This window comes from Scylla paramamosain, chromosome 43 (assembly GCF_035594125.1).
Source record: "Scylla paramamosain isolate STU-SP2022 chromosome 43, ASM3559412v1, whole genome shotgun sequence".
Taxonomy (NCBI): domain Eukaryota; kingdom Metazoa; phylum Arthropoda; class Malacostraca; order Decapoda; family Portunidae; genus Scylla; species Scylla paramamosain.
In genome coordinates this window covers 8,979,784-8,992,283 of record NC_087193.1, presented here as the reverse complement: position 1 = coordinate 8,992,283, position 12,500 = coordinate 8,979,784, and the positions used below count along the sequence as shown (strand labels likewise).

At 42.3% G+C, this 12,500-nt stretch overlaps 1 protein-coding gene across 1 annotated transcript in view; it reads right to left on the bottom strand.

Moving 5' to 3' along the window:
- Positions 1-12,500, bottom strand: part of LOC135093585 (uncharacterized) — a 136,799-nt gene that overhangs the window by 19,263 nt on the left and 105,036 nt on the right. Inside the window, exon 14 of the mRNA XM_063992977.1 lies at positions 7,993-8,129. Within this exon, the coding sequence (XP_063849047.1) occupies positions 7,993-8,129 (137 nt within the window). The remainder of the gene's footprint in view (positions 1-7,992; positions 8,130-12,500) is intronic.

Sequence of the window (12,500 nt, the reverse complement as noted above, 5' to 3'; positions counted from 1 at the left end):
CGTGCATATAACATAACCGTGATGGGTGTATTAATAAAAGCAGGGATAGGTAATGCATACGTACACACACACAGGTATATTTAATTGTGTTCCTGCAATATCTACCTGTGTTGGCATCAAAGTATAAATGCGTGGAGGTTGGAAATGTGGAGGACAAGTGGAAAGGGGAAAAAAATTACACCTCGTGATGGAATAATTCGAAATAATTATCATATCAAGATTTCGTCATTTTCCACCTTTCGTCGTTATATATGATCAAAGATTTCATGTGCACTGAAGATTTCTCTGAATGATTCCCAATTTCTCACTATCACAGCTTCAACATTTCGTTATTCTTCGTTTCTTTCGCTCGCTTCAATCGTGGACGTGACGTTGCTTTGAGTTTAGATCACTGCCTGTCGTGTCTCCCCTTGCCAGCGCCTCACAGCTGTTCTTGATTTAGCTCCCTGTCTTTTTCTGGTCCCCCGGTCTTTCCTGTGTGTTCTGATGTCTGAAAAGTGCCTCGTTTGATTGCATTAAAGCGTTGATTCCGTGTAATATTTCATCATGTCTGCTTGGTATCGTTTTACTCCTCCTCTTCCACTATTTCACCTACGAGTAATGTAATCTGGCTTCGTTAATCCGTGGAGTTTTATTTGTAGTTCCTTTCTTTTCTTGTTCTTTTACTCTGTTACGTTTGAATGTCTGTCTCTCTGTCTGTCTGTCTGTCTACTGTTGTTATTTACGTTCCTTCTTTCGATCTTTTTGTATTGTGTCTGCTCTCGTACGTTTTCTTATCATGTTTTCTTCTCTTCTTTCTCTTCTGTTTCTCTTCTTGTAATTTTCCTACCTTCCTCATTTGCTTTCATTGTATTAAATTTTGCTTCGGTTCCCTCTTCTGTTTCTTTTCTTTCAATTTTCCTACCTCCTTTATTTGCTTTCATGGTATTAAGTTTTTCCTTGCTTGCCTCCTCTTCTGTTGTATTTTAATTTATCTTAATTTCTTTCTCTTCTCTTCTTTTCTCTTGTCTATTCTCTTCCTTACCTGTTGAAAATCCATCGTGATACGTATCCATTAGTTGTGTCAGAGAGAGAGAGAGAGAGAGAGAGAGAGAGAGAGAGAGAGAGAGAGAGAGAGAGAGAGAGAGAGAGAGAGAGAGAGGGGAGGGGTTGTGTATTTAATCAGTATCGGATGAGACAGAGCAATGGTTGGGTTCTCATTATATATTCAAACTGTCTCCTTCCCTCCGGCGCAGTCAAGTGGCCTTCTGTAGACGCTTATAGGTGAGTCTTTGACTTGGCTCAGGTGTGTCTTGGATACCTGTGTGCAATGGAAGCTGTGACATTTAGATGGGTATTGTTGATGATGGTGGTGGTGGTGGTGGTGGTCTATCCCGTTTCCCTTTTTTTCCTTTCTTCTTGTTCCTGTTCTTCATTGTTATTATTGTTATTATTATTATTATTATTATTATTATTATTATTATTATTATTATTATTATTATTATTATTATTATTATTATTGTTCCTACTACTACTACTACTACTACTACTACTACTACTACTACTACTACTACTACTACTACTACTACTACTACTACTACTACTATTGTTATTATCATTTAAATTTCTTTGTTTCAGGTCAGTGAGAGGGAGACATGAACCTAGCGCGTCCTTGAGCGGGGCCAGAAAGGTCACTGCAGGTGTGTCGGTATTGTGGCCGTTGTTAGTTTATTATCATCATTATAGTCATCATCATCGTCATTGCTTTTACCATTTAGATAAAAATATCCTTTAATGGGTCCATTTTTCTACTTGGGATAGCTTTCACTCGACCCTGTGTGTGTGTGTGTGTGTGTGTGTGTGTGTGTGTGTGTGTGTGTGTGTGTGTGTGTGTGTGTGTGTGTGTGTGTGTGTGTGTGTGTCGGCCATCGCGTCCATCTTTCCCTGTCACAAGAGTTTCGTAATACTCTGCTAGACTCGCTCGGGGAAAGCTGCTCGTGAAGGCCACACCTTTTTTCGGCGCAACAATGGCGACTCATTTTTCCAGCGTCCACTGCCTTGTTTGTCACGCCGCCGACCCGTAAAGGCAGGCTGTGGCGACGGCTGCGGTACTGGTGGTGGTGGTGGTGGTGTTGAAAGTAGCTTAGGTTAGGTTATATTAGGCAAAGACATTGTAGTGGTGGCTGTGGTGTTGGTGGTGGTGGTGATGCTGTAAGCAGCTTGTGTCGTCTTAATGAATCTTTGCTAACAATTTTTTTTAGCGCTTTTCAGTATTATTCGTTGGGTATTGGATCCGCATCAGTGGTAGAGCGAGGTGGACTTTTTTTGGGTAATAGTACCCATATTTTTCCACCAGTTTCTATATATAGTGTTGGGTGTTACTTGCGCTTCACCTCCATTCCATTCCGGGCGTCCATTCCTTTCCCTTTTTGTTTTTTCCAGTTTGACCTTCACGCGTGTGTCTGTCTTTCCTGCTCGTCCTGGATTCTCTGCGTCCATGTTTTCTTCCCCTCCTCTTCCTCCCCTGCATCCCCTTCCCTCTCTCCCTTCATGAGAGCCCTTCTGCCTTGTGTCCCTTTCCTTCTCTTCTTAAAAATGTTTCCTCCATCGTACGCTTTCTCACCGACTCCTTCCTCCCATTCCTCTCCTTCCTCCCATTTCTCTCTTCCTTTTTCCCACTCTCCTGCCATCTCCCCTTCCCAGTCACCCTTTTTTTTTTCCTTTTCCTTTCTTTCCATCTCTTTCTCCTAGTTCTCCCCTTCCTCCCTTCCTCTCTCCTTCCCTTCCATCTTCCCTTTAACGTGTGGATCCGTTCATTCCCTCCAAGACGTGGATCACCTAACTCCATCCTACTCTACCCATTCCTCACCTCCCTTTCATGCCTCGTCTATCCTTCACTCCTTCAATCCCGCGCCTTGCTTTCCTCCCTCGCCAGAATTCTCGCTTTACTCAATCCCCAGCGGTACATCTCGGCTTGCCTCCCTCCCTCCTTCGCCCCCCTCCCTCACCCCCTGCTTTCCTCTCTCCTGAGCCGCCCTCGCGACACATTCCCCTGAACGACATGTTTTGCATATCCAATTATCGGCCAACACCCGCTCCGGCATCTCCTCAAGTGATATATATTTACACGAATAATTTTTGAGTTGCTTCTGAATCCACTTTGAATCAGAAATGTAAGGAGGATGAGAAGACTTTTCCGAGAATTCCAATATAGACCAAGGAGTTTGTGTGTGTGTGTGTGTGTGTGTGTGTGTGTGTGTGTGTGTGTGTGTGTGTGTGTGTGTGTGTGTGTGTGTGAGGAACTGACACGTCCCTGGTGTGTATTTATGTGTTGTGTCGAGGCTGTTTATGTCTGTATGTGTGTGTTTGTGTGTGTGTTAGGGATATTTTGTGTTTGCAGGTGTGTTTTTCCGCGTAAGGAAGCTCCGCATAAGGTGTAAGACAAATACTTATGAGCGCAAGTATTTTCCACCGTGTGCGAGGCTTGTCCTGTTACATCACTCTGACAAATAGTACTCGTGAACCACCCAGACTTAACTTGGCTAAACTAACTTTCTCTTTCTCTCCCACTCTCTCGCTCCCTCCCTCCCTCCCTCCCTCCCTCCCTCCCTCCCTCCCTCCCTACAGTAGCAGAGCAGTACATCTCGTCTTCCTCCACACCCACCCACACACCCACACGTTCCCACTCCCTTCCTCCTCCTCCTCCTCCTCCGCCTCCTCTTCCATCTTTGCGTCATGGCGTTCCTCTCTCTCTCAGCTCCCGGGAGCGGTGCCTCGGGGCTCGTGATGAAGAGTGGTGACCGAGAGCAAGTTCGATGCCCTCGTCTCATTAGTTCCGGGTCATCTTTCCGAGCCTCCGATATACGGCGGCCTCCCTGTCTGAGCTGCCTCACCGCTGATAAACTCCGATATTTACCGATATTTTCCCCCTTGCGGAGTATGAGGAGGAGACTTGATGAGTCTGTGAAGTAAATATGCTCGATAAAGTTTTCCCGTAATATGAGAAACCCCAGAGATACGAAGTTTTATGATGCGTATCTTTGTGTAATCTCTTTTTATCTCTCTCTCTCTCTCTCTCTCTTTTCTGACGGAGGGAGGGTGATGGATGCTTCAGAGGTTGTGTGGGGAGGGCGCGGCAGCTGGCAGACGCTTGCATGGCGGTGAGAATAATGTGTTCCGGGAAGGAGAAAGAATAACTGTAAATGTTTGTTTATGAAATGACGGTCTATTACTTGTGTTCCGAAGGCTGATGACCACGCTTCCAGGAATGACTCGGTGTATCAGACAGAGGGTAATTATTCATGTTGCGGCGCTGCTCGGCCTTATTTATTTTTTTGTATCAATTATCAGCGTTGTTGTTTGCTTTGTTAGGTTATGCAGTGTTTCATCTTCCAGGACTATTTTCTCTCCACTTGCTCATTTCATGTTGACCTATTTTACGTGTTAGGCATACAGGCGTAGTAGGCTTTAGATGGTCGGCCTGCGTGCTTGCTTTGTGGAGGCCTGAGGGGTGGACAGGGCTGTGGTTAAGTGACACCTTGTGGAGGTGAGTGCGGCTACCTGGCGCTTCTTGACGTACGCACTGGAGGGCAGGTGTGGTGGGGGGCGTGTGGGGGTCCTCAGCCACTTGACCAGCGCAGTGAATAAATGAATAGGTAGAAAATAACTAAATAGATAAAATAAAATAAATAGATAAATAGAATAAGTACGTAACAAGATTAAATAAGTAAATAAAATGGAATTAAATGAAATGAAAATGAGAAAACTGATAATGTTAAATAAATAAGTTAGAATAAATAAATAACTAAGCACAGAATAACACAAAAAAAAATAATATATAGAATAAAATAAAACAAATCAGAAAGCTAATAATAGTAAATAAGTAAAAGTAAAGAAATAGATCAATAGAAAAGTGAATAAGTAAACACATCAATACACTTATGATACAAAACACATCAATACACATATGTTATCTTTCATAGTCGAGACATCTTGTGTATTACTTCCGTTGCCTCATGTCGGCCTGCGCAGCGTTTGTCCACGACCCCCACCGCGGCTCCTTCGATTGTCACTTACGGAAAGATGCTGTGCTTATCTACAATACACAGGAAGCTTTGTGTTATTCTATTTATTTGTTTATTTATTTTTATCCTCCCTTATTCATGTTTCTGAGCGCGTATCTCTTGTTCCTGTTATTTATTCTTGTCACTTGTTTCTTTCTCAACTTTTTCTTGGAGACTCGATATCGTTGTGAAGTGTACCCGTAAAGTTTTGTGCTATTCATATCTTCCAACCCCTTTTATACACGAGTATATTATTAAATGCGTATCATTTGTTCACTCTTAAAACTTTCTTGGGAGAGTTCATAAAATTTTTCTTGTTAGCACGTTTTTTTTTTTTTCCCTTTTTCCTTTGTCGTCAACTTGTTTACAAAAATATACGCTGTTATTAATTAGAGTTGAGCGTTTTCTTCTTCTTTTTTTTTTTCATTCGTCTGCTTTTTAATTTCTTTGTGGGATAACTTTTGTATCCGCCAAGTGCCTTCATACACATTTTTCACCATTTTTATATTTCCAAGACACGTTACTTTTATTTCTTCCGGCATTTCATTATTTTTTCTTCACTCACTGCATTTCTTACATTCATTATATTTGTTCCTTCCTATTTTTCTTTAACTCAGCCGGACGTGTTTCTCTTTCCCGTCTCGAGCTTTCTGTTTTCACTTTCTCGCCTCGCCATCCTTCCTTCCCCCGTCCCTCTGGCGGCGGCGCGACGCAACATTCACGCTGGGGATTCACTCGTAGGATTTATTAGGAGGGATTAGGAAGGTTCTTTCTGGCGGGGGAAGCAAAACCCATTAGTCTACGCCGTAAATCATCGACACTTATACTGAACCTCTCTCTCTCTCTCTCTCTCTCTCTCTCTCTCTCTCTCTCTCTCTCTCTCTCTCTCTCTCTCTCTCTCTCTCTCTCTCTCTCTCTCTCTCTAGCACAGAATTTCCATATCTCCTGTTTTTCTGTAAGTTTCCTGGTGTTCTTTGTTTCCTATCGACTCGCTGACGGAGGGAAAGGTGATTGGGAAACCTTCATCTATTTCTACCCTGTGTTTTACATATGTAGTTTGTTCCCAGTAGAAAGTAGGTCGGTAGATATACCGTCAATATAAACCAACGTTCATTTTTTTTTTTTTTTTTTCACGTGTATTCTCTCTCTCTCTCTCTCTCTCTCTCTCTCTCTCTCTCTCTCTCTCTCTCTCTCTCTCTCTCTCTCTCTCTCTCTCTCTCTCTCTCTCTCTCTCTCTCTCTCTCTCTCTCTCTCTCTCTCTCTCTCTCTCTGACGTCATGTTGTTATTACCGTCCACAAAGGTGCTATAGATAGCTCATAAACTTCTTCAGGTATTTTTAAACAATGATATGAGTGAGAAAATTCGTACGGTTGATACATATTTTACTTTTAAAATAGTGTGAACTGAATTTCTTTTGAACCTTGAGTTTTTATTAGCTTTGGCGAGTGTTTTTATGGCTCTTGTCTATTTTTTCCTCCATAGATTGCTAGGAAAATTATTTTGTGGTAAAACTGGATATAAGTCACATAATATTCATATCTATATTGAAAGAAAAAGAAAAAATTCTCCCTTGATTTGACGTCGCAGGGAGATGAGTTAAGAACACAAAAAAAAAATAGTAAAAAAGTCCACTTAAAAATGCCACTCACAAAAGGAAATAAAGGAAAACCGAAAGAGTCAGACATGAGGTTTCACGGAATCACAAATTTCCTTGACCGTACAGTAACTCAGGTATTTGATCAGTTCACTTGGGCGTAAGATACATTGGTAGTGGGTAACAAATAGTCCTCCTTGTTTTTTTTTTTAGATTTTCGTTCAATTTTCGAGGGCTTTCCGTAAATTTCGTCGTGCCGTGGAGGACGTCATGGGTACAGGCGAGTGTTGCCACGAGTGTGAGAGTGAACAGGAAGCAGAGACACACGTGCGCTACTCAGATGGGATCAGGGGATTGAGTGAGTGTCTGATGGTGAGGCCCAGACGTGCCCCGCTAATCCAAACCTCCTATGCTCCTCTAATGCGGCAGCCTCTCCCTGCTTCCTGTGGCGTGTGTTTCCTGTCCGTCCGGTGCTACGTAATGTTTCCCTCACTAAACAGAATCACAACCCCTTTTAAAATCTCCCGAGAATCTCCATCAAGTCTCTCGTCCAGAACCCTCTTGAGAACTTTCAGACTCTAAGGAACTCGCCTTGCATATAATTTTAAAAGTTTAAACTCAGTCAGGTTCTCGCATGGATGTAAATAAAAACAAAATGTAGGAAGACAAGGCTTTTCGAAGACTATGGGTGCTTCGTAGAATTTATGGCAATTGGTGTGGTGTGTAGAGTATTTAACCTACATAATGTTTTTCTTAGGTTCAGTTTCCTTATGGACTTAATCATCCCTCAGACCTAAACAGTGACAGGACTCAATAAGCGTACTTGTGATTGAACGCGACTGTCACCGTTTAACCTTTTCACTGGCGAGGCAGGATATTTGCCGTCAGCCTGCTGGAGGGATTGAAGTCATCGATTCCAGCCAAGTTTTCACAATATTCCCGCGTATATGCGTCACTCATCCCACACGAATCGGTGGAGTGATATTTCCAGCATGAGAAATTGGCTCTTTCAGTGTTCGGCGACTTGTATCAAAGTTACATACAGTTTTTTTCTTTTTTTACTGCATTTTCTTAGTTTTATATCATAGAGATTGTAAAATTAATTTCCTATGCTCTTTTATATGAAAACATGCAGACATCCTTTTTGCAGTGCTCCGAGTGTGAAAAAGAACAATCTGAGCAGTGAAAGGGTTAAAAGGATATTGTGAACCCTTTGAACCACACTATTTGTAGAGGAACGGCTGAATCACAGACAAAGCAGGAAAAAAATAATAAAATGAAATAAACAGACGAAACATGCAGAAGAAAGCGTTTAGTTAGATTGGAAGAAGGTAAAGGATGAAGGCGTGTCTTACCTGCAGCCACGATCTGGAAGACACACGGGTGCACCTGCTGCCCGATGTCGTTGGTGGCCCAGCAGAGCAGCGTGCCGTAGTCCAGCTCCGTGACGGGCGTGTAGTTCACCACCGACTCTGTCCCCTGCACCACGTACCTGTCAGTGGCGGCGGGAGGCACATTAATTAATCACCCCGGTGTCTGTGTGTGTGCGAAATGAGGTGTAAAAATTAACGGTGCGCAAAACAACTGTAACTGTTACCTGTATGACAATTAACACGTTTTTCCAGACGCGTTAATTGAACTTTAAAATCACGTAAATTGACAAAAACAAAGCACACTAACTATAGATGAATAAATGAGTAAGCGCTGGTGTTACTTATATTTAAAACAAAGCATATTTTCGAAAAAGTATCGTCACTTGAACTTTTAGGCATTCAAAAATTAATAGGAAACGAGAAAGCTGTAACGTAATCAAGAAGCATTCAAGTATATATATTTTAATGATACAGCAAACGTTTGCCACGTGCGTAAAGGATTTAATTTACGATAACGTTGCAAAGTAAATTCACTCAAAGATATCTATTTGCACGGGAACTGAACCTTAGGCAAAAAAATGGAAGTAAAATATAGTAGTAAAAGTTGCGCACATGGAAGGTAGTGTCTGCCTGAGTGCACACACTTGTAAAAACACGGCTTAATTTCCCTAGTGAATCCTCCCCCTCACCCTCCGCCTCTGCCTCCGCCTCCGCCTCCGCCTCTGCCTGCGCCTCCGCCTCCGCCTCCGCCTCCGCCTCCGCCTCCTCCTCCGCCTCCTCCTCCTCCTCCTCCTCCTCCTCCTCCTCCTCCTCCTCCTCCTCCTCCTCCTCCTCCTCCTCCTCCTCCTCTTCAGCGCGGGCAGGCATACAGGTGTGCATGTGCAGGTGGATCATCCTCGCCCACGCACCTGGCTTTACCTGGCTAATGGAGTGCGCCACAGGTGTAGGCCGAGCGTCTCAGTTGAGCGTCAGGAGTGTGTGTTTGCTTCCCAGGCAGAGAGACAGAGAGAGAGAGAGAGACAGAGGGACATGTAGGTGAATAGATAGATAGACAGATGGATATAGATGGATAGATAAATGGATGGTTGAGAGAGAGAGAGAGAGAGAGAGAGAGAGAGAGAGAGAGAGAGAGAGAGAGAGAGAGAGAGAGAGAGAGAGAGAGAGAGAGAGAGAGAGAGAGAGAGAGAGAGAGAGCATATACGTACACAAACTACAATTGATCTTCTCACTTGACTGACCTTCTCTGGAAAATCTTTGTGTGTATTGACTCTGTGCCGTTGAAATTGACAGAAGAAAATGTGAAACTGAAAACTGACGCGTGAAGATTAAACCGTCAGTGAAGTGAATGTAATGAGAGCTGATATGTTCTTGTAAAAGGGACGGAGTACTCGTAATGTATTTCAATGCACCATAAAGCACAATCCGTAAAAGGAAAGTAAAATCATAACAGGACTGACGATTATAAAATGAGGTTCCTAATAACTGCCTTATCTATTCTTCGTTAATAGAAATAGAACGTTTTGACAAATATACAACATAAATGTCTAGTAGTTATATAAATGTAAAAAATGGAAAAGACTATCAGGTTGAGAAGGAAGAGGAGGAGAAGAAATAAAAAAAAAATGCAGGAATGTCGAGGTAACAGCAAAATGATAACAGCAGGAGACGAAAGGAGAGGAAAAGAATAAAGATGAAAAAAACAGCAAAAAGAGAAATATTCTTGTAAACAGGCGGAAAATGTTATTGAGTAAACGAGAATTTCACTACACACTGACGAAACGTGAGAGGTGAAGAAATGCAAGGAAGTAAGAAATAAATACTAGTGAACATGGATGATCGGGACAAATGCTGGATTGGAACGTGAACTGATAACTCCAGGCACATTAAATGGACTCACGTACAGCTGTGGCAGAGTTTGAAATCATTGTGTTGCTTTGTTTTTGTGTGGGTTGGGGGGTGAGGGATGGGGGGTGAGCAGGTGTGTTTATCTGTGTGTTAAGGGGGAGGAGGGGAGAGGGCCAGGAGGTGTGTAACAGTAAGCGAAAATATTTAAACACATGATATTCCCGTTTCCTTGAGCGCACTCGCAAAAATCTTAGACACACACACACACACACACACACACACACACACACACACACACACACACACACACACACACACACACACACACACACACACACACACACACACACACACACACACACATCTGCATAAAGCGACATTACAGCTTAGCATTTCACGTTGCAGTAATTACACACACACACACACACACACACACACACACACACACACACACACACACACACACACACACACACACACACACACACACACACACACACACACACACACACACACACAGACGAAAGCAGACACATACATACACACATATACATGCATGAAGCGCATTACTGTTTAAAATTTCTCTTGCCTTAATTTCACACACACACACACACACACACACACACACACACACACACACACACACACACACACACACACACACACACACACACACACACACACACACACACACACACACACACACACACACCTGTAATATTCACCACCTACAGTACGAGTAAATAATCTTAATTTTCCTGCCCATCTCATCGACCACATCGCCACAGAAACGAAGGTAAGAAAAACTACCTCCCAGTGATAAAATGGGAGAAAAATGGAAGAAGAATAGGAATGGAAAGAGGAGGAAAAAAATAGAAGAAAATCTGGAATGTGATCAACAGAAGAAAGACGTAAATGTAAAAAAAGTAAGGAAGGAGATTGATAAAGAATAAGAGGTGAGGGAAGAAGAAGAATAGGGAAATTGGATGATACACCAATAAGTAAATAAATAAATTAATTAATAAATAAATAAAAATATGAAGCTATGAGGAGGAGGATTCCATATTGCTCTCAGGAACACTGAAAGCTCCTCTCTTAACGTTTAAAAGACCCCTCTCTCCCATCCACCCCCCACACAGAAAAAAAAAAACCACCCCGCATATCAGGTTTTAGTCCATAGTCTGCGCAGCGCTTTTTTTCGAGAATATTTGCACGTTTTGCTGATACCCTTTACTTTGAAATCTCTTTATTCTTTCACCCCAGTTTATTTAATATCGCGAGCTCGTGTCTACTGTACATAGCAGAGTGAAATTCTCAGGATAGAAACTCCCAACCATTTCTATAAGCAAGGAAACACTGGATAGTTTTTGACACGTGAAAATAATATCCGCAGAGACAGAGACGCGATGGTATATGACATGTTGTGCTTGTTTCTCGTTCCTCTGCTTGCTGTTTTCCCCCTCAGATATTAAATTCCGTGAAGTTTTATTATTTTTAAGGGCTTCCATGTGCTTGTGTGTCTGTACGTGTGTGTGTGTGTGTGTGTGTGTGTGTGTGTGTGTGTGTGTGTGTGTGTGTGTGTGTGTGTGTGTGTGTGTGTGTGTGTGATGATTTTTATGTTGAATGAGTCATGAGAGTCCTCGTGATGAATTAAAACCTTTGAATGGAGGAGAAAAGTAAACATTATTGGTGTGTGTGTGTTTGTGTGTGTGTGTGAGAGAGAGAGAGAGAGAGAGAGAGAGAGAGAGAGAGAGAGAGAGAGAGAGAGAGAGAGAGAGGGAGCATCTCTCAATATATCCTGTTTTGCGAGTGTCTCTATATATTCTATTTTCGAATCAATGAAGAAATTTTTATCATACCTTTTTTTAGAAGGGGAATACAGGACCACTATTCTCTGTATTCTTTTTTTCTTTTTCTTTTTTTCCTGCATCACAATTTTATTTTTCGATTCTACGCTCCAGAGAAGAAAAATACCCGAGCTTATAAAAGAAATAGATGAAAAACCGGTACGAGAGAGAGAGAGAGAGAGAGAGAGAGAGAGAGAGAGAGAGAGAGAGAGAGAGAGAGAGAGAGAGAGAGAGAGAGAGAGAGAGAGAGAGAGAGAAATAACTTCCCGACACGATCACACTTTCTTCCCCCTACCTATATCTTTCCTTTCTACTTTCGTAATTGGAGGAATAAATTGGTGACAGGAGGAGAAAGGTAGTAAATCTTTCCCTCTTCTCCTTCCTCCTTTTATTAGTGACACAAAGGGGAGAGGAAGGAAAAGCAGCTCATCTCTCCTTCCTCTCTTCCTCTTTCATCCCTCCTCTCGCTCTTCCTTCCACATTCTCCCGTTCGTTACTTCTTATCATTCTCCTTCTTCTTTTCATCCTCTTTCTGCTCTGCTCCTTTAGCTCTTTTCTTGGCATTTTCCTCTATTATTTTTTATCTTTCTCCTCCTCCTCCTCGCCTCCTTTCTTCTTCTGTGGTCATTTTTGCTGTTTCCTCGGTATTTTCCTTTTCGTTATTTCTCGTTCTCTTCTTTTTTCTCTTCTCTTGTTTCCTCTCTCTCTAAATTCTCTTCTTTATTTATTTCCTATCTCTTTCCTTTTTGTCTTCCCACCGTTGTCATTTTGCCGTTTTCTCCACATTCTCCTTTTTTT